Below are 20,784 nucleotides of genomic sequence, written 5' to 3'. Positions count from 1 at the left end.
TCTCTCTTTTATTTTTCCATCGGTTGCGATTCGAACCTACTTATCGTTAGCGCTAAGAAGTTGACGTCTCCTATACAGCGGCGAGAAGACAGATGATTAATCTATGCCAGTCCGGATCCGTCAAAGGGTATTCATTTTGTGGTCACCTGTATACCACAACAATCGCAGACCGCCGGTCATTTGTTGGTAGGCCGTCATTGCAATGAGTTCTTTTGTTTATTCTTCAATTGAAGCACATGTCTTACCATATGAACTTACCACCTGGGACTGCGGGAAATTTCTGTTTCTCACAACAAGTTGATATGAACTGCAATGTATCTAATGAACAGTGCTCCCTATTGATGTAATTATAGCACGTATAAAATAATGTCTTCTTTTTGAATATTTGGTACATGCATAATGAGGGTAAACATTAAGCAAAACCCTTGTCGGGCCGCTAAATAGTCTGTAGACTGAAGGGACACCCTAATAATAAATTATCTGTCAGAAACGTCCTGGAAAGAAAAGAAAAAAAAGAACGAAAATGTCGTCTGCAGTGTTGCCCCTCCCACTCCCCTTTCACAAGCACGTCACCCAAGCGTGAAGTTGGTATCTTCCACGTGATTGGTCAAGAGCTGCGAGTGACTCTCACCTGATTGGTCAAGAGGTGTACACAGGGGATGGCGGTAAGTGTATAAAAGCTAGAGAAGTCATTACAAGAGAAGACCACGCACATAACGTAGGTACATAAAAGGGTAGCAGCGAAACTTCGTCTCCTGAAAAAGTTGAACGCTTCTTTTCATAGAGGCATAGCTACATTCCTGTATTTGGATCTATTCTGTTAACGGAAAGAAATTCAGCATGAAGCCGACCCTGTTTGATCGTCAGCTGTACGGACACTACAGGAGAACCCCTCCTGCCGTACTCCCAACGTTCCCCCAAAGGAAGAAACAGCAACAAACGGTGTTCAAATCGCCTGCCGGAGAGTTGAACTCCCTGTCTCTAGCCCAGATCACCCCCGAGATGCTGCGGACGGTTCTGTACGGGCGGTGGCAGGGAAGGAGCGGGGAGACACGCGCCGCCAGCCCGAGGGACAGCAGGGTCCCGTCCCCTGACCATCAACGGTCTCCAGCCAGTCCGGGTAAGTGTCTCACAATCACTGGTATGTTCTGTTATAGTAAATATATTGTATAAAGATGAGTTATCGGTTGATAAAAACTTTTTTCCTTTAAATGGCATTTAGTACCAAACTTGGCCGTATCCTTTCACATCACATACTCGGCTTGGTTGTTTCTGGGGGTCTTTTTGCCTGATATAATTTCTTTGGGAACTTGTCATACGTTACGTAATATATGGAAGTTACTGATCACGAAACCGTATTTGGTACTGGATAGATATGACAATATTTCAATTTACTGTTCCGTTGAGTTTCACTATTATAGAGGTAGTTCTCGTTCATCGTACAACACAAGAGGGTTAGCAATAAAGTGTACAATACGGGGACATACTGTTAAAAATGGAGAGCAGCATTTTTTGCATCGGCGTTCCCTAAAACGTATTATTCTAAAGTAGAATTGGAAAAATATACTTAAAAATACACACTCTGATACAAAGAGAATTGTAAGTACAACGTAGTTACAGTCTTAGAGAAGTGGACATTTAATTCAAACAATGCGTGTTTTTTTTCTAAAACCGTTTGATAGAAATATAATTCATATCTAGCATAAAACTAAGCGTCTTTTCGTTTGTTATTCTAAGAGACACGCAATAGAAGAATACAGATCTTGTCTTTTTGAAAACAAAACTAAATAAATGGAGCCACTATTCTGCCGTCTGAACTAGCCGTTTCCTTAGTTACATTATACCTTAGAAAACTCCCTACAAGCGAGCCACAATAGTGGTCAGTCAACACTTACCGCGCACTGTTCTACACCGGAACGTCTCAATCTGCCACTGACCACAGCGATCACAAAACCCCAGGACGGCTGCATTATATAATTTGCGGAGAAATAGTCACCGTTGCACGGTTCAAAAGTCTCGGAGAAAAGTTAAGCGACTAAAAGAACGGAAACTGTGGTCTTCAAATAACAAGTTTCATACGAGCGTCGGGTGAAAGATTATGGGTTGTTGAAATCGCCCGCTGCTAGTCGACAAAGGCGATGTACAAATAGATGAACAGAAAGGAGCATTCTTCTTTTTTATATCTAAACAATCAGAGAAAGGGATACCAAATGTATCCAAGATTTCTCAATAAAAAGAAGATACTGTAGCATAAGTCATCATATGCTATATTCTAATAAAATGTTCGTTTAGAAATGACCAAATATGTGCATTGTTCGTCTATGCTTGCGGGCTATTTTGTCTTCAAATGAGTCATCTGGATTACCAAACCAGTGTGGCTCACACGATGCGGGCTATTTCGCTATTCCTATGTGCATTTAACATATTCGGTTTAACTCATTGTCCCATATATATGTGGGTAGCCCGTATATCCCGGGCTTGTTTTCGAAGAAGACCTTGTCCTGGGTTAAGTCAACACGAAATGAATAAGCCCGCATCTAGCCTCGCGCAGTAAACGCAAGATGACATGATGTTACCAAAGAAACGCTAAATATTGTATATTGGTATATAGAAGACAGAGATTTACCAACCAATTATTAGGTTTTTACGATTTTAGAAGTGCGGGCAGTTTAATTGCTACTATATTCATGCAAGCCTTCCCTATTTGTTTGAGTATATATAGACCGAGTATACATATACTTGCGAGGTGTTTATCGTTAGTAGCTATGATATTTACCTTTCTTTGCAAAACAAAGTCGCATTTTGGACTTTGTTGTTATCAATATTTCTGCTCACAAGACATTCAAGAAATGCATCCGCGAAAGACATGGCCACAGAACTCGTAATACTGTCGTCGACTAATTTATTTTTCTTCAAAATGAAATGGTTGTGTGCTTATGATCCTAAAGCCATGTAATCGTAAGCTGTGCCTTTTTCTTATAACCATACTTTTTTTTCTTTTTAACATTGTTTCGTCGACATTTTGACAGAAAAACAACTGCAGTCGATAACATCACTTGCGTGAAAGCGTTACAACGAGAGAGCGACAAATAATTCCTATGTTGATGCACTACAATGTTTATCTTTATCATTTGCCATGAATGTTCTACGCTTGCTAGTAAATAAATGAAATAAATGAATGTTCTACTTTTTCGCTCTGCAGACGCTAGAATGCCAATTTCATGTACATATCATCAATCATAATATGAGAACATGAAATAGAGAACCTAAGACCGTGGGAAAACAAAAGGTTTCTACCAAACATTTCCTTTGTTAAAACAAACCTTACGCAAAATCGTTGATTATTCATGATACTGTTTTTAAGTTTGTTTCTGAATGCTGACTTTCCAATAGATAATGAGCGTCTATTGATCAAAATCGGATTATCATTAAAACTTCATAGATTGAATACGATCCGTGATTTAAAAGAGTGATTAAAAGACAACAAAACACACAAAGCTTACATATTTCTTTATCAATGAAAATCGTTTTTGAACTACTAATGAGATTTTCAGTCTCTGAACGGTTGCCGGCTCAGTTGAAGGGGGTATAACGGGCGGCGGTCTTTAATTTCCCGTTACCGAGACGGGACTCCCGGCTGTACCCACACGGCGACTGTTTGATGTTTTGTGTTGGAGGCCATTACCTTTTGGCAGGCCAAAGACATTCTGATTTTCTCCGCTCTGCGGGCGTACCCCGGCCGCTACTTTGTCCCGAGTTTCTGGCATCATTGATAAAGTAGACGACGCGTTTAGGACCCCTTTGTGTGATATAAAGAGAAGTTACAAAGAATAGAAAGAACAGGAGTATATTTTATGACAAAATTTGAAAATTTGGCTTCTACATGTATGTGTTACTGCGACGGTCATATGTAGATTTTTATCATTTAACAACGTTCCCAAGCTTAGGTTTCATATATGCAGCACCTACCAGCATGTATTTCCTCACACATAGTTCGTCGCAAGTTTGCCGTTTGACAAGATTTACGACAGGAAATTGAAGGTATTCTAGTGAATATGTCATGCGAAATCCAGTCATTTTGTGACGTAAAAACATCTATGATGGTGAACCTTTGTCGATGATCGATTCCGTCGTAGGCTCGCTTTAACTTTCATAACATAAACAAAATGAAAATAACTACGACTAATGACTTTAAGGATGTTCTTTAATATTAATAGAGCATACCTTTCGGAATAGTTCTAGAACTTGTCAGTTATTGTTTACAACAAAGGTGTGCTCTACCTTTGTCTGTCTTTATTTCCTATATCATAACGATTATATTCTGTTCCATAGTGTCTCATGAGAAAGTTACCACATACAGTGCTACCGCTATCACCGTTAAACAGTCAAAAGACAAGGAAAAAATGACCTGCAGTGATTGGTAGAATGCAGATCCTTTTCGAGGAATTTATTTTAGTTTTACTTGAAATAATATTTTTTGTAACATTCTATAGGGAAACAATTCACTTTTTTATCAATTCTGTTGTCAAAGGAGATGATTTTATTCTTACGTACGGAGAGAAACGGGGCGCCAAGTCACTTATAGGTCAATGATTTTATCTCCGAACACAAAAAAGGTGTACGGATTTAATGAGGAGCGGCTTAGGTAATTATCCTCGTTAACCGATACATAATTTATACCGGTGTTTATGACTTGATAATGCCCCGTACCTGTGGGCATACGTCCACGCGACGGCCATAAAGACACACGTGTGCCCCGCAGTCAGGAACAAAAAGGCGGCTTACACTTCGGCACGCGTCATTTTGTTTTACCTTCCAGCGGACTGAATCAGACACGTGCACGGAGGAAATGGATCACGGAAGGACCGGCACTGTCTTTGTTTGTGCGAGCGAGAACATCACGCGCGAGAAAATTGGAGTAAACTCTGTAGAGGGAAAAGGGGAAAATGACAATAGAATCGTGCGCTGAATAGTAAATGAGGCACGCTGATTTCAGTTGTAAAAGATCGTATCGTACAATGCCGCAAAGCCAGCCTTTTTTGACATTTTCATCTGATAATAAATGGTGTTAACATCAATGATACAGATTTCATATGTCTCGAACATATCTTTTTTACCGTTTTTATTGATATTGTTGATATTCATACAATAACCAAATGAAGCATTCAAAAACAACAAAACAAGACGGGGCAAACTTGCAGCAAAGCCTGAACCGATGTCCTGGTTCCCTCCCCCCTCCAAATTGAGAATTTGTTAAAGATATGTAAGTGGTCATCTATTTTTGTTTTAAATTTTCCGCTATTCGTCGTCTATAGGTAGAACTTGAAGTTACGTTGATACTTTCTAATCCCGATTGATGTGGCTGCATAATAAAACAGATTTGGGCGCAATTAACTTCCCATATAGCAGTCAAAAGACGCACGAGCGGCGTCTGAGGGAAACGCGAAAACCCAGAGGTCATTATCCGCCAGGAAGCCCATTTGTTACTCAGATTTCCTGGACGGATGCGCGCGACAATCGTGCGACGGACCTGTCAATTATTCTGAGATAAACATCGTCTCCTGTCCTGCGTGCGACGAAGGACCGTCCGCGGAGAAAGCGCTTAAATCGGCGCCTGTTCTCCTGAGGTTCTGCTCCGGGTTTTTTTTTTGGTCAGGTTTTCTTTATCGCCAAGGCTTAGCGACATAAAGAAAATCTGATAAAAGAGTAAGCCCGACAAGAACGCCTAGAAAAACGCCCCAAACGTCCCGGGCTTTCTGCTTTGTCTGGTTTTTCTTTATCGCCAAGGCTAGGACAACAACAAAAAAACGGACAAAATTGAAAGCCCGACAAAAACGTCCCAAACGAGACAGAGACTAACCGCTGCTTGGAGAGAAGGAAACCAGGCGCGCGACCGTCCGCTTAGACAGCGCTCCAATCAAATCCTATCTCCATCAACCAATAACCCCACATCATTGGGCAAGAACAATGCTTCAAACGAAAAGCCTTGAAACATGCGTTATCTCAAAATAGCGGGGTAATCGGGGCACCTACGTTCGGTTCTGACGTCATCAGACAATAGCGCAGTGATACCTTGCGTACCTGGGTCCGTGTCGGGGCAAGCGGACAGGTGTGTGGACAGGTGTGATGGTAGAAAGGTGTGCAGGTGACCGACAACATTTATTCGTCTTTAGCAGGTTGTTAACGATATCTAGTACCAACAAAAATGTTAAGCAAAGACAACGATATACTCTAAACATGCAATCTGTTTGCAGATGAGTGCTGCACAAATCTTTTTACAGACTTTTCAATAAACTTCTGTTTTGAAACGATGTCCTAGATTTGCAGACTAGCATTTTGTTTCTAGGTCAATAGATTATTATTTTCATTACTTCCAGACGGGGTTCGATGAACGCACATTTGGTACTTTTGTTTACTGGCTCGGTCAATTGTTAGATCATTCATAGTTCGTTCTTTGCTTGTTTGCTTATAGCATGAAACAAATCGATACAAATAGCGGACGTCAATAAAAGTATAAGTCTTACAAATAAAAACGATACCATGCACGATTATACCAGGGCACTGTGGCCACATAATGTTTGTTGTTTGGTTTAAGTTTTTTGCTTTTTTATGTGTTTGTTAACTTTGTTTCGTTTCTTTTTGTATCGAATCCCCAAGCTAATGTGCTACGCCGAAGGGCGATATCTTCTTGAACTAATTTCAGCTACTTTCAAAACCTAATGTCGACCAGGACTTACGATCAAGTTTCCGCAAAAGACAGCTCGGTCAGCACTGTACGACACACACGTACAACTGTCCCACAAACCGCCTCAATGCTATCTTGTGTTGTAAACTATTCGCACGATGTTTCAGTGAACGCTGCAAAAGTTATGTGGGCTGTCCGATATATATGTGGGCACAACAGACCATCCATAGCCTAAGGCAAAAATGCCCACTGTCCTCAGAGACGGTCGCACGTCTATCTGCTGTCCATTTAATAACGGTGTGATCCTCCTCTGAGACTAGATAATGAATAAGCCATTTGAGTGTTTTGCTGTCCCTTTTAAGCCTTCTGTGAATTTTTAAAAAGACATTAACGATTGTTCCAGAGGAACATGTTTAACGTTACTGCATATGTGGCTGTGACATATTAAGTTGTGTAGACGACATATTTTAGGTCAAATTTTTACCATGCGATAGACAATACATTACGCAATAAATAGTAATGGTACTTTTTGGTTTAAAGGAGTAAAGTTAATCTTGTCTGGGTTTTTTTCACTTTCGTCGCCTTTTTTGGAACGTGTGAGAGAGAGAGAGAGAGAGACAGACAGACAGACAGACAGACTGACACAGAGAGAGGGAGAGAAAGAGAGAGACAGAGACACCGAGATGTTGAGAGAAAAATCATAATTTTTGTTCCCTTCACAGATGTGTCTAGCCTACCGGGTCTGGTTCTCCCGCCCCAGCTGGAAGCGCGCAGTAGCCTGATCCCCTGCCGGCGCTGGGGCGTGTTCGCCCGCACGTGGATCAAGGAGGGCACGGAGATGGGCCCGTACACCGGGAGGAGGGTCAACCCGACCGACGTGGACCCGTGCGTGGAGAACGAGTTCATGTGGGAGGTACGGTTCTTTCATTTCCTATCCGTTACTTGTCCGTCGTGAAAAAATAGATGTAGTGCTTTTCACCAATATGGCCGCTTATGCTTGGGTCACATTTCCATACAGGGGCCCGGCCGGACTGTTTGCGGGAACGTAAAATAAAAATTGATATAAGAAAATATACACAAGTCATGCTCATAAAGAACCATTTTTACGTTTATGTCTCTTGTTGTCTTTTATGTCGTACTTTTCGCTCCGGCAAACTGCCCGGCCGGGCCCCGGCTTGGAAATGTGACCCTAGCATAAAGTCGTGATCTTACACAAAATGTACGCTGAAAATGAAATGTATGCTAATGGTCATCTTTACAATGATAGTACCTTCTGACCATTGTGATCACTTTTTTTCAATTCCTTATATTTTTCATTGAACGAAGCATTTTAAAAATCCTGACCCCGTACTATCATTCGGCTACATGTACCTTCAAGTCGTTTGAGTGATCGCTGGATTGGTTTGGCGTTCGCTTGTGAACTCCCACAACGAACTTTGTCATCTCACGGCGCGGTCGCATTCCTAATAGGTCGCCGTAAGATTTTAATAGAAAAGTTTTATTGCAAATTCCTGCCCGTAGGCTAATTGCAAGTACATGTACATGTAACACGGAGTGGACGGACAGACAATAATGAACAGTATAACAAATGTCTACTCTAGTCTTAACTACTGCCACTAAGTTCTAACTTATTGAGTTCGACTTCTTTTTCCGAGACTGTGGATGACGAATGATCCCACTTTTTCTGTGATATGTGGGTTTAATGTATGTGGCAAAACCAACCGCCGTCAAGGATATAAGAAAGCATTCCCTGTAACAATACAGTTGAATTAACCTTAATGTCAGGATATTGTCTCTATACACACCTTGACGTCATTTCTCGTCCAGGTGTTCACGCCGTACGGTGACCTGAGTCATTACGTCGACGCTAGTCGCCAGGAAGACCGAAGCTGGATGGCGTACGTCAACTGCGCAAGAAGCGACCAGGAGCAGAACCTGGAACTGCTCCAGAAGGGAGAACACATCTACTACAGAGCCATGAAGGTCAGAAAGCGTTCATATTTTTTTCTTGTAAAGCCATGACGTTCCTTGCGTATATGTATCTATATGCTTACTATAACTAAAATGTACGGTCTTTTATTCTAATTACGACATAATTTTTACTTCCAATAAGCTTTGTAACATAAATGATGTTCATGTTTTTTTTAAAATCATGACTGTTTTTTTTTCTACGAAAAATAGTCTTTTTTACTTTTTCTATCGGCATGTATTTTATGAACTTCAATGTTGATTTTCCTTTCCAAGTAGAAATGTATTTAGACAATGACAAACCCTCCTCTCTACATTCACATTTCTCTGCAGGCCATTCCGCCGGACGAGGAACTGTTAGTGTGGTACCGGTTCAGCCCTTCAACATTTCTGGGGATCCCCGGAGTCCCACAGCCAGAGGAGTTTGCAACTAAGAAAGAAGGTTAGCAAACTTCACCGTATTTAGAATACAAAATGTGATAAAAATACGTCATAATACAATAATGTATTCTGATGTAGTGCAGATAGATGTAGTCAGAAAAAAAGGTGGATATCACTTTTAACTTCAGCAGAGCCATTTAAGTTTACAACAAAGTAGTTTTATGCTGTTGTTATTGTTCTATACAGGTTATTCTCATACATATTATTCCCATATCTAAGATGATATTACAACGCGTTTTTCAGACGAGACAGTGACGGCAGAGCGGCCGGCGCCGATAACGCACCGATTAAAATGTGTCGTCTGCAATCGGGGCTTCAACTCACGTAGCAACCTCCGCTCGCACATGCGCATTCACACCCTGGAGAAACCCTTCATCTGCAAGTTCTGTCAGAGAAGCTTCAGTCAGTCATCAACGCTGAGGAACCATATTAGATTACACACAGGTACGCATGCGCAAATTGCTAAAGATTGTTAATTTTTCTATTAAAATACAAAACGATTATTTTTCATCTGATGTTTAGTTCTAGCATTGTCTGTTTGCAAATTCTACGATATTGGAATTCGACAACGGACTTCGATACATTTAACGATAGTGAATACGGCTGATGGCCACTTTCTGAAAACCGTTCTTTTTGTGATATTTTGCAGGAGAGAAGCCATACAGGTGCGACATCTGCCACAGCGCGTACTCACAACTAGCAGGGCTCCGAGCGCACCAGAAGAGCTCCCGGCACCGCATGCCCACCAGCACGGAGTCCGCCCCATCATCCACTAGTCCCTCCCTTCCCGCGCATGCGCTCCAGGCAGACTCCTCCACCTACATCCGGGACACGAAATCAGACGGTAACAGCGACAGGTCGACGCCGTCTCCTGACCAGTCGTTCTTCACAGCTTACTTCGCGTCCGAGAGGGTACGGACTGAGAACCCCATGACGTTCGTTCGGTCGCCATGTTGAAATCTGTACAGTGGTCAGAGATCAGTCCAAAATCCTCCGTTTTCAGTGAAAATAGAAAGCCAGAACTTACAGCAAATATTAGACAATTTTTTTCTCTTGTAAAGCAATGTGGTCTATTTGGAATAGCTGTCGAATGTTTGTAAAATCTTTTTCATGATAAAACGAACTCTATTGCCATTTTCACTTCTATGTAAATACTGTAAATATAGTGTTAACTTACTCGATGCCTTTCTCTTCTGATATATGGCAATAAACCATGAATGAAAATGCAATACTGGTTTGCGTTTCTTCTTTTAGGGCGACGTGAAACTGCTTCTCGTTGAAAAACCATGCTATCAGAACAGGTAATTGCAAGAAGTGTAGATAAAATGATGTAAAGGGAAAGTCTTTTAAAAGGCAAATATCTACGTCATATAGTCGTGATTTAGTCATATTCCGAGGTTACTCTTACAAAAACACAATGTAGGAAACATATCAATTGTGTTATTTCTCGTGCCATTCAAAAGTTCAATTTAAACAAACTTACCAAGCGTTTCCTGTAGAATACATTAGTTTGCATTATACGTTAAAAATATCATATATCATAGTAGTCATCATTGAGCAACCAATATGTGTGATTGTGCGAGAAGAGTGTATTCTTTTTGTTACTCTTTATGTTTCATTAGGCAAGATATCGTTACACCGTAATTTCATATTTGGCTAAAAGGCATGATTGGATCATACGCATACGAGAGCGTCGATTATGAATGTTTCTTTTGGTTTTAATATGATATGTAATTTACTATTTAGGAGAAGAGTTTTATTATGAACGCTTTTGCCTAAAAAAACCTCTCCTACATAGACAACCTCACACACGTACACGGCTTGTAACATCTGTTCGTCCTGTTCTAGTGACGACCTGTCTAACAAGCGTAACCGCGTCCAGAAATGATGATAAATCTTGTTGGTTCGCGCTCCAACCTCGTCAAGAAAAGGTTCGCAAACATAAAGCAGCGAGGTCAGACCTAAGGCGGTGCAACGTTCTAGTCCTGTGTGTCTGTGGGGGCGATTTGAAACGTGTTCTGGACAAGAGAGGAGTGCTGAGGTCGGTCGGCACAGTCAATCTGTGTACCCCACAATGTCGCGCTGACAGGCGTGGCGAAGTGATCGTCACACAGGATAGCTAGCGTAGGTTTTTGTCAAGACTGTGGTGGCTTTTAAAAGCCTTGCAATATTCTAGCATCCACCAGGCCTTTCTACTGGCGTATCGATAATGAATAAGCTGGAAATGGTTACCCTATGGTGGCCGACCTCTCTGTCAAATGTTCGCCCTAAAGCCGGCATAGCAAGTCTGGTAGAGACTAATAGTATTCAACGTTAGCAAAATCAGTTTCGACAAAATAGTTAAAGCACTATTTCCGAATATCTTGACTGAAAGCAAAGAACTTCGTATTCGGCCTCTTTTACTTACTTGTTTGTCCAGTTTTAAAAAGGCAAAACGACACAAAAGTACCGAAGGCAAACCCGCATCTTTGCCGAACGCGCAAACACGTAGCAAACGTTGCATAATACAAAAGTTACCGTTCGAAGAATTAGGCGTTGAATGCTTACGTGAAATATACCGTGTTTATCATTATATAGAATACACAAACAAGACAGAAGGCTCGCGGTGACTGCTCTTTTGTTAGCCTAAACCCGGGGTAGCTATAGCTCGAACAATTTACTCGCTTCAGACCATCGCGGTGTGCCTATTGAGAGGAGCGTCGTGCTGAGGGAGAACAATCGTGTCATGCGCGCTGGCGTGCCGTCATGTTCGCGACATTCTCCACCGTGACGTCTTAATCTGTTCTCCGGCCAGACAACAGATGGTCTCAACACCAAACCTATCATTTACAGGCTTTATACACCATATATTATACATGCTAGTGCTCGCACATACTCTTACTGAGCTGAACGGTAAATGCGGTTTCTAAGGGCTGTTATTGGGGAGGGGGCGTAGGACAACCAAGAAGTTCTGTTTAAAGCCCCCTCTCATTGGACCTCACCGGATTCCCTCAGAATTCTTTCTTGGTGTAATAAACTGTTCAAATTTGCCAAATCTTAAATTGTTGCTATCTGGCAACTGAAAGTATCCAGTTAAATATGAAATAAAATGGAACTGGAACAATAGCCGGCAAGCAGTAAAAAAAAATTAAATCTCCTAGAAAAATCTCGAAATAAAAATATCAGATTTTGTACCTAAAACAATTATTACAGGAATCACAAAAAAACAACCCTTTTCATCCATAACTGTAAACTTTTTTATTGACGAAATGGAAGTTCTGCCACTGTCAGATAAACGCTTGTGAAGAACACCGATCAACAACTACCTAAACAAAAAAGATATAACAATTTCTAGTAAACGCGTAGTCTCAGTCACTGCGAATGCGTTCAGCTACTTTTGGTGATAAGGCTTTTTCTAGAACAACGAAACGACGGTGCTGTTGTAACGGAGTTTCTTATATAACATTGTTGCCCTCAAAAGCATTTGTTAAGTCAGAAACACAGCTTAAGTGTTCTCCCAAGAGTTCCCTTAAAGGTGAAATTGTACAGACTGACAAAAAAGGGTCTTATTTTGCTCACTTTGAACCTCATGTTCATAGTATAATCACCGGTTCTTGTGTTTGAGAACATTTTGTTCATGAAAGCACCTTACAAAAACATACGGCTCTCCTTTATTCAAACGACGCTCTAATACTCGAGTAGATGGCTCACAAATTGATGTCGTACCGTTTTTCCCACGTCTAGAAGCGGAGCGGGTCTGTAATTTTCTCGGTGCCGAGGCGTACTGAGGCCGGGCCTGCCCGCTGGGACATCCCCCTGTCCGGCCAAGGTTTGTTTTTGATGCTTTGTCTTCGGCCGCTTGCCCTTTGACAGCGCAAAGACATTTCGATTCTTAACGCTAGGAGGGTTCCCGGCTAATAGGCTAGCCGGTTAGAAATGTTTTCGAAAAGAAACGGGTCTGTACACAACTGTTATGGGTCATTTTTAAGGGAAGGCATGTACAAATAGCGAAGCCTCTGTACAGATAGCGAAGCCTTGTCTTGTCGTACCGTATTTTGGGCAAACCACCTACGCCGTACGATCGTCGTACGAATATAAACTGGCATCCTTGGAATAGTCGTTCATGCGTCGTATAAAGTTCAACTGTTTCCATACGGAAAAGCCTACTTTGGCTTGTCGATGGTTGGTTCTGTCACAGACTGTGCCAAAGGTCTATAACGACAAATGTGACCGCTGACACACGGGCATGATGATGATGGTAGAACCGCCGTGGACATATATCTGCGACAAGATTATCCCGCGCAAAACAGTTCACGTTTTCACGACATACCTTCGACTATCCCAATAATGCCTTTGTCGTTGACATATATTGTGTGACAAATAAGATAGGGCCCTTAAATTGATCTAGAAGTGACACATTATAAGTCATAAAATGTCTACATTTTTATTCCTATTTTCATTCATGTCCTTTGACTGGAAACGAAATACCTCACATAGGATAGATATATATGAAATCTATTGAAAATAAGATTCTACGAGAACAAATTTCATATAATTACTAATATGTGGACCCGTTTACACACGCAGTACACAACCACCCAAACGTTAACAAAGCTAAACACAAGTATTGTGAAGTACATTGAATAAGTTAAAGATTTACCTATTTCAAATTCAAGAAAACGACCCAGAATTTGTAGTGTTTGTTATATCAATGTTACAATGTAGAATTGACTTTTCAAATATTGTCTCTCTACGGTAGAAACCCTTATGTACAACAATATATGCCACTAAAACCATGTAATGTCACCGAATCAAATCTCCATCCAAACATAATGATGACCTACATATTACATCCAGGAACGACATAAAGAAACTTAAGAAAATTCGATTGTTAGAACAACGACTTGTACACTGAGCCACAAATCTACAACACGAGAAATCATTTCCATATCACTGTGACAGATTTTTATCTGAACTATCCATAAAATATTACAAATTTCCATGTATATCTATTGTGTAGATTTGGGCTCTGTTATCGCCAACATTGAGCGGCACCCCGACTCGCCAGCCAACCCTCGGGGGGATAGAAACCCCACTTAAAACTCTATAATTGAGTCCTAACAATAGCCGGGGCGATTCCCGAATGTGCGGATACGATCTGCTAATGACATAATGGCGGACGGTGTTACCTAAGGGGACGGTATGGCGGCGGGGTTTTTGTGACAGTAAAATGGCACCTTAAGTTAATGCTAATAAATAGTTCTGTTGTGATTTTGGAGACGTGTTTTTGTGACAGGTGCGGCCAATATCGGTTAGGCCATGGAAAAGCAATGCTGTGTTTTTCATTATGGTGTTGAAAAAATTACGTAGGTAGGCATGGGTTTTTCCTTATTTCGGGTTTTCCACTGGATCGATCCAACCGTTTAATATAATTCTAAACTGAAATGCGGAACACCATGATTTTCAACATCACATTGTATTAATATACAGATAACTTTATACATTGTGCAATCACATGTAAACGGAACAAAGTACAATATTTACTACACATTCTTACATCAATTGTTCAAAACCCAAATCTACTAATGGAGTGAAATGCAGGGTGTCTGTTTTGAATTTCACCATTGAAATATTACATCGGAAATTTGATGTCCATTGCCAGACCTCAGAAAGCCTAGGGTCCCTGGATAACCGAAAACAAAACATTTTTCCGTAGGCCTACTATAAGTGGGGGAGATAGCGTGGTATTTCATAATGAAATAGTTTACATACTGAGATTGGCCCTGCTCGTATATTATCATGTCCCTTATCGATAAGTAAAACTTATGGAAACCCGGGCTCTCGTTTATTCATTATCTTTAAAGCAATATTCAAATGTTGTTTATGTTGTTCCCGGTATGCGCAAACACATAATTCTCGGTTCATGAAAATTCATTTTGCATACATGACATCAATTCGAATGAAATATTATGTGACCTATACTTAATGTTGTTTATGTTGCTCTCGTTATACGAAAACAAACATTCTTTGTACACGAAAGTACATTCTGTGCACATGCCATCAATTCTGATGATGATTTTGTAGCCTACACTTTTAAAGACGAAACTGAAACAGAAGACATTTTTATTCAGGGACTTGTTTTCGGCAATATTTCAAAGACCACTCGCTTAGTGAAATCATTGTTTATTTGCACTGGCTTTAACATATTTTCAACACTATCAGACAGACGCTCTATTGTAGTCGTATTCAGTGGGTTTCATTTTCAGCTGCAATACTAGACTACTAAAAGCTTTTTGATATATCTTAAATGGTATTTTACGTTTTGGTTAAAACATACGTAATCCCATATACACAAATGACGCTAATATCAGCTCATTCAGTGTACCATTTTCCCTACCCGGGCCCAATCTAAACCGTGTCTAACCCGTTTATCCTTATTGTAGTTTCACCACAATGCGTTTATAATACTTATCCTAGATATAACATGTCAGTCATGTATTGCCTACGGACAATCGCTACATTGTGCAGAGGGCCACCACCACAAAATCCCACAAAATACCGTTGAAAATAGGCTACTGATCCTTCTTTTATTAAACTGCAATAGTAAACACTTCCTGCATGCATGCGGGTTTAATGTAATCCTGTTTGTTTACATCAATTTTTCTCTTTCCTATACATCGCCCAGATGCGTTGGTCTTGTATGTACAATAGATAATCGTGTAACGCTCATTTTGAACAGCTTTGTAACGGATATTCCAACACCCGCATGAGGGATAAGTGTAACAGATTGTCCATCGTTGTTGGACAGAATGGAATGGGGGTTTGAGAGAAGGCCTCTGGCGGTGGTACAGAAAGGATTGGGAGGGTCGGCAGTGGGGACGCCCGTTCACACATATGGTCTCCTTTACTGGGAAACTCCTGCCCATCTGTCTGGAAATACTAACGACACACTAACGACTTGCTGGTTTGGGCAAGAGTAGTCTCTATAAGTGTAAGTACTACAGTCCATAATAATGGACAACTTGGGGGTTCGTAAGGGGGAGGGGGGCGTTAAGTTTTACAGAATTTGACATAGAGGATGGTAAACAAAGTTGAGTAATAATTTCAATTGATTAAAATGGACACAATGCAAGTGTACACAAAACACATGCATGTACGAACACAAGGTGTGTATGCAAACAAACATATCGCATGATACAAAACATACACAAACATTTCCACATAGAGATCACAAAACGCACAAATGTACGCACGTAACGCACACAGAATCACACACTCATTAAACCACTAACAACTTTACTTATGCGTCTAATAGTATGATTGTATAGACAACATTTCCATCATATGCTCTTTGAAATTACCGTGTCTATACCAGGTGCACTGTGACTGTAACCTAAGAAATCAAAGTAAACTTGTTCCACGTTAGCCCTTTTCTACATGTACATGAGGCCATATACACCGTTGACAAATCCGCTGTTAACCCATACTTGTGTAAACAGGGCTGTCCGTAGTGCATTGTCATATAGAATACTGAGCTTAGACTTAGAGTTGTAATCGTTTAGCCATAGACAATAATTAACTCGATACCTTAACCAAATAAAAGTGACTAAAAGTCTGTTAGACAAATATCCCTAAATATACACTTTCGGTTGGTGAATGACTGAATAACAAAGTTCTTTATTCACCACCACATATTCAACAACAGCCGACGTTTCGATGACCGTCTAGCATCTTCTTCGGTGCGTTTCTGACTGGTTCACTGTGCACTGAAGTTAACTGTTACTTGTTCCCAATGCATCAGTAAGCATACAAACGCATTTTTTGTGCGCATTACATGTAGTACTGGCAACTATTTGTTGGACAATTATGAAAGTGTTGGGTGGACATTGAATCAGATATGAGTTTGGAAACTACAAGGAGATGTTAGAAGGAATGGTCATGACATTTTCTAGCTGAACATTTGACGACCTGTATCTGCTTGGAGAGACTGTGTCTGTTTCACACCGTACCCCTCCCTAAACTATACATAAAACCACTACAATCAGAAGAACGACATATACGAAGTCTCAATCTAAGCCAGGCTCGGAAGAAAGCCTTTGACTTAGAAACCGTTCAAGAAGCTAACGTAAACCTTTTTAGTGCGTTCATGGCTACTGTTAGCTCTTATGATCTAAACACAATGAATTCGAAGGTTTGTTCCTTACAGTGTATTATTGTAGTAGCCTGGTGTCCTTAGATAAACTTTAACCTTCCTGCCTCAGGTAAAATGTATAAGGTAGAGCTAACAATGCATAATTACAAGTGCATTCGACAGATAACAATGTAATTTTGTAATCACAGCGGACAAATTAAATGAAAATTAAGATGCTACTTAATGATGTACTCTTCAGCGCACCTGTCTGGAACAATAGGTACTGTAGGTTACGGCGGCCTTCGTGATCTAAAATAGAAATCACTGTCTGCGTACACAATTTTTTTTCCACAGTTTATTCACAATATACATCAATGTTACAGCATAATATATTACACATGTTACAATGTTGGCACCAAAGAGTATATGACATTGTGTTACAGTACATAGACTGGCAGGATGGTTCAAGATTAAACCACATATCACATAAAGATTCTGGTTGTGTCATAGTAACATATTTACAGTGCATTATACATTGTGTGCTAAGTCAGGCTGATCATATCAGTTGTTTGTTTCCCGTTTACTCCACATTTTAAAGTAAATTACACATTCACAACATAAAACAGCGTAACTAAAAGGCCGTCAAAAAAAAGCTAAGAAACTAAAAACGTAACTCATACATGCATAAAATATCATAACACAAATTGTAGTCATCTCCTTATTAATTTTCCAATACTTTGATATTTATGAAATACTTTCTATGGTCACTAAGAGTGAAAATATATGTGATGCTTAGACCAGCCGGGATAAATATTTGAAATGTTCACATACATCGTATTTACTTAATCTAATTTTGTTTTGCAATCACAGTCAAAACACGAACAAAGTCTTTCTGTGAAAAATGATTGTGCAGATTGACTGACCGCTGTCAACAGCGTAACGTTTCGTTGGGTAGTTTCTTAATTAGGGTTTAGAAAATAGTTTTTTTTTTTACTTGGGTTCAAAACCGAGCTGGAGCACTTTATTTTACCTTCTATTCCGACGCAGTCGCACATTTGTGATTAAAAAGTTGGTTTATACATGATTTTGCATCTTGTCACAAGAAAGTTATGGAAAGATCGATTGGTGACGACCGTTGACGATTTACACACAAGTTTTTTAATCAACTTGGAGTCGATTCAGGACTGTGCATGGAGAACACTGGTCCACTCAAGTAGCGTTTTCTTGGTGGAAAACTCCACTTGAGCAGCCTAAAGCTCCTCACACACAGCCCCGAGTCGACTCCGAAAATCTGTGTGTAAATTGAACCTCGGGAAACGTGCCTAGCAGACCCATCGATAGCCTGGTCCCAGTCTCTAGGGGTCGGCTCAGGGGTGTTTAACCGGGCCCATTCTGCATTATTGAGCCGTTTCTGTCAGCCTGTCTACTTAGCTGGCATATAGAATTTCGCAGCCTTTCTACTTTAGCTGCCATAGAGTGTTCCACCCTAATGTAATCCAAGGCCATAAACACACCCCGAGCGGACTAAGCTGTCTTGGCGGGCGGGGATCACTCCGGGCCCAGCGCCGTAGAGATATCGGGGAGCCCCCGACGGTATGGTTTCCAGGCTAACCCATCGAACGAGCTATCACCCAGCTGTATGACGCCGGCTTCATTATCGTTCATTACTGTAAGCTGTCGCACGTGCAGAGCGTTTCCGTCAACTGCAACAGCGACCGAACCGAACGTGACTTCCAACCGGCTGTCTATCAAGAGAACAATAACGTCACGTGTGCAGGTGCGCATGGGTATTGTTCCATTGTTATACAGCACAGACATGTCCTTGACATTAAATACGTCACAATTGACAAAACCCGTTTAACTCGCAGCAAAATGGTATCAATCATCAACCTATAATGTACTATCATTCAAAAGTACATGTCTTATAATCTAAAGCTACTTTGCCATTCATACATACAACAATATAAAGCATAATAGGTTCTTTTGAAAATGCTTACACATATGTCATATTATATTTGTATATATATATTCATATATGTTATATCGACAATGACAATTGTGTATAATATCAATATTGTTTGTATTTCACGTTAAAAGACCATAGTGCAATTTAGGCTGTAAGTTGACAATGGCCGCTTTCCCTAATTAATAATTACAGCCTCCAATGTCAGTGTCCCCCGTTACATAGGTGTAATTGGGAGTTGTTATATGCTTTGATTCGGTAATTACTTCTAGTTCATTAGCTGGGTATGGTTTGCAACTGCACCATTTCGAACAGGTGTTCTTTACTGTCACTCACTGCACAACGCCACAGTCACAGTCACTGTATAGTTTCTTTCTTGCTTTTTCTTGCTTTCTTCTTCGTTCTTTTTTTTTTTACTATCTTTTTTTGCTTGGCAGGATTTTCCCTGAGAAAGTGATAGATCCCGCCGTGGACAAATGTGTTCCTTGACGATCATTATCCGTCAAGAGGCAGCTGGATTTTAATGTTCTATTTATCCACGACTGTCTTAAGAATATCCAAAATACGGATGTAACAGGCAGCGAAAGAAAAGTGATAGTCTCATCTTCGGATATTTGTGTGTGTGTGTGTGTGTGTGTGTCACTGTTTCAGTATGTGTGTGTGTGTGTGTGTGTGTGTGTGTGTGTGTGTGTGTGTGTGTGTGTGTGTGTGTCACTGTTTCAGTATGTGCGTGTGTGTGTGCTTATGCGTGTGTGTGTGTGTGTCAGTGTGTGTGTGCGTGTGTGTGTTTGTGTGTGTGTGTGTCACGGTATGTGTGTGTGTGTGGGGGGGGGGGGCGTTGGGGGGATCCGGGAGATTTAGGTGTGTGTGCGTGAAATAAATAAATGCAGTAGCTGTTACGTTTACATTGAAGAACAAGACACCGTGAAAATGAATCATGAAATAAGTAACCAATTAAAGTTACCAAAAAGTGCTATGAACTATTATATCATTTTAAAATATGATTTATCAAAACATAACCTTCTATGTAAAAAGGCATTTTAAAGAAATTTGATATGGACTAGATGAATTTAAAACATTTTAAATCAGGATCAGAAAAAAATGGCAATTTGGGGAGGATCGCTGCGAAACGGACAAATATCTTAAGAAACGTGTTTGCTAGGTTATCATGTCTCAAAGTATATGCGTCAAGTCTTAGAAAGACGTCTGTCTGTATGTCAATGATTATTTTACATTCACATTTTTGAGGTTACACAAAGGTCGAGATGTATGTATATACGAAACCAAGGGAAGGTTTCACTAGACATCTATCACTGTATAATAACGAGCAACACTACACGGACAGCACCTCCGAGACCACCTACGCTCCCAGAACTCACAAGTTGAACGTTTCTTTCTTAGACCAAAGAAACCCAGATAAATGCAATCCAAACCGTAACGCCAAACCATCTTTTTCATTCCTTTCTACGATTTGCACAGTTGCGGTGCCACAGTGTTTGCAATTAATACATCAACCCCAGACAATCGCTCGCACATCCACAGCTAGTGTGGGAGAGTGATTGATTAGAACAAATCGGCCGGACCACCAGTGAGTTACCCCTTCTCACACAGGCGGAG

At 40.6% G+C, this 20,784-nt stretch overlaps 1 protein-coding gene across 1 annotated transcript; it reads left to right on the top strand.

Moving 5' to 3' along the window:
• The first annotated feature begins 687 nt into the window (after positions 1-687).
• LOC136442365 (PR domain zinc finger protein 12-like) lies at positions 688-10,323 on the top strand. The gene is made up of 6 exons (XM_066439177.1): positions 688-1,120; positions 7,408-7,598; positions 8,513-8,668; positions 8,987-9,095; positions 9,338-9,538; positions 9,744-10,323. Exons 1-6 carry the CDS (start codon positions 841-843, stop codon positions 10,049-10,051), a joined length of 1,245 nt encoding a protein of 414 aa, XP_066295274.1. The 5' UTR covers positions 688-840; the 3' UTR covers positions 10,052-10,323.
• The last annotated feature ends 10,461 nt before the right edge of the window (positions 10,324-20,784 follow it).

The sequence above is a fragment of the Branchiostoma lanceolatum genome, chromosome 9 (genome assembly GCF_035083965.1).
Source record: "Branchiostoma lanceolatum isolate klBraLanc5 chromosome 9, klBraLanc5.hap2, whole genome shotgun sequence".
NCBI classification, from domain to species: domain Eukaryota; kingdom Metazoa; phylum Chordata; class Leptocardii; order Amphioxiformes; family Branchiostomatidae; genus Branchiostoma; species Branchiostoma lanceolatum.
Note: the sequence above shows the minus strand (reverse complement) of the source record. Positions and strands in the feature narration are given on the sequence as shown.

Excerpts from the sequence above, each read along its gene's own strand:
- LOC136442365 (XM_066439177.1), top strand. The coding sequence starts at position 841 with ATGAAGCCGACCCTGTTTGATCGTCAGCTGTACGGACACTACAGGAGA. Across the intron at positions 1,121-7,407 it reads ACGGTCTCCAGCCAGTCCGG|ATGTGTCTAGCCTACCGGGT; the intron begins GTAAGTGTCTCA and ends TTCCCTTCACAG. Across the intron at positions 7,599-8,512 it reads AGAACGAGTTCATGTGGGAG|GTGTTCACGCCGTACGGTGA; the intron begins GTACGGTTCTTT and ends TTTCTCGTCCAG.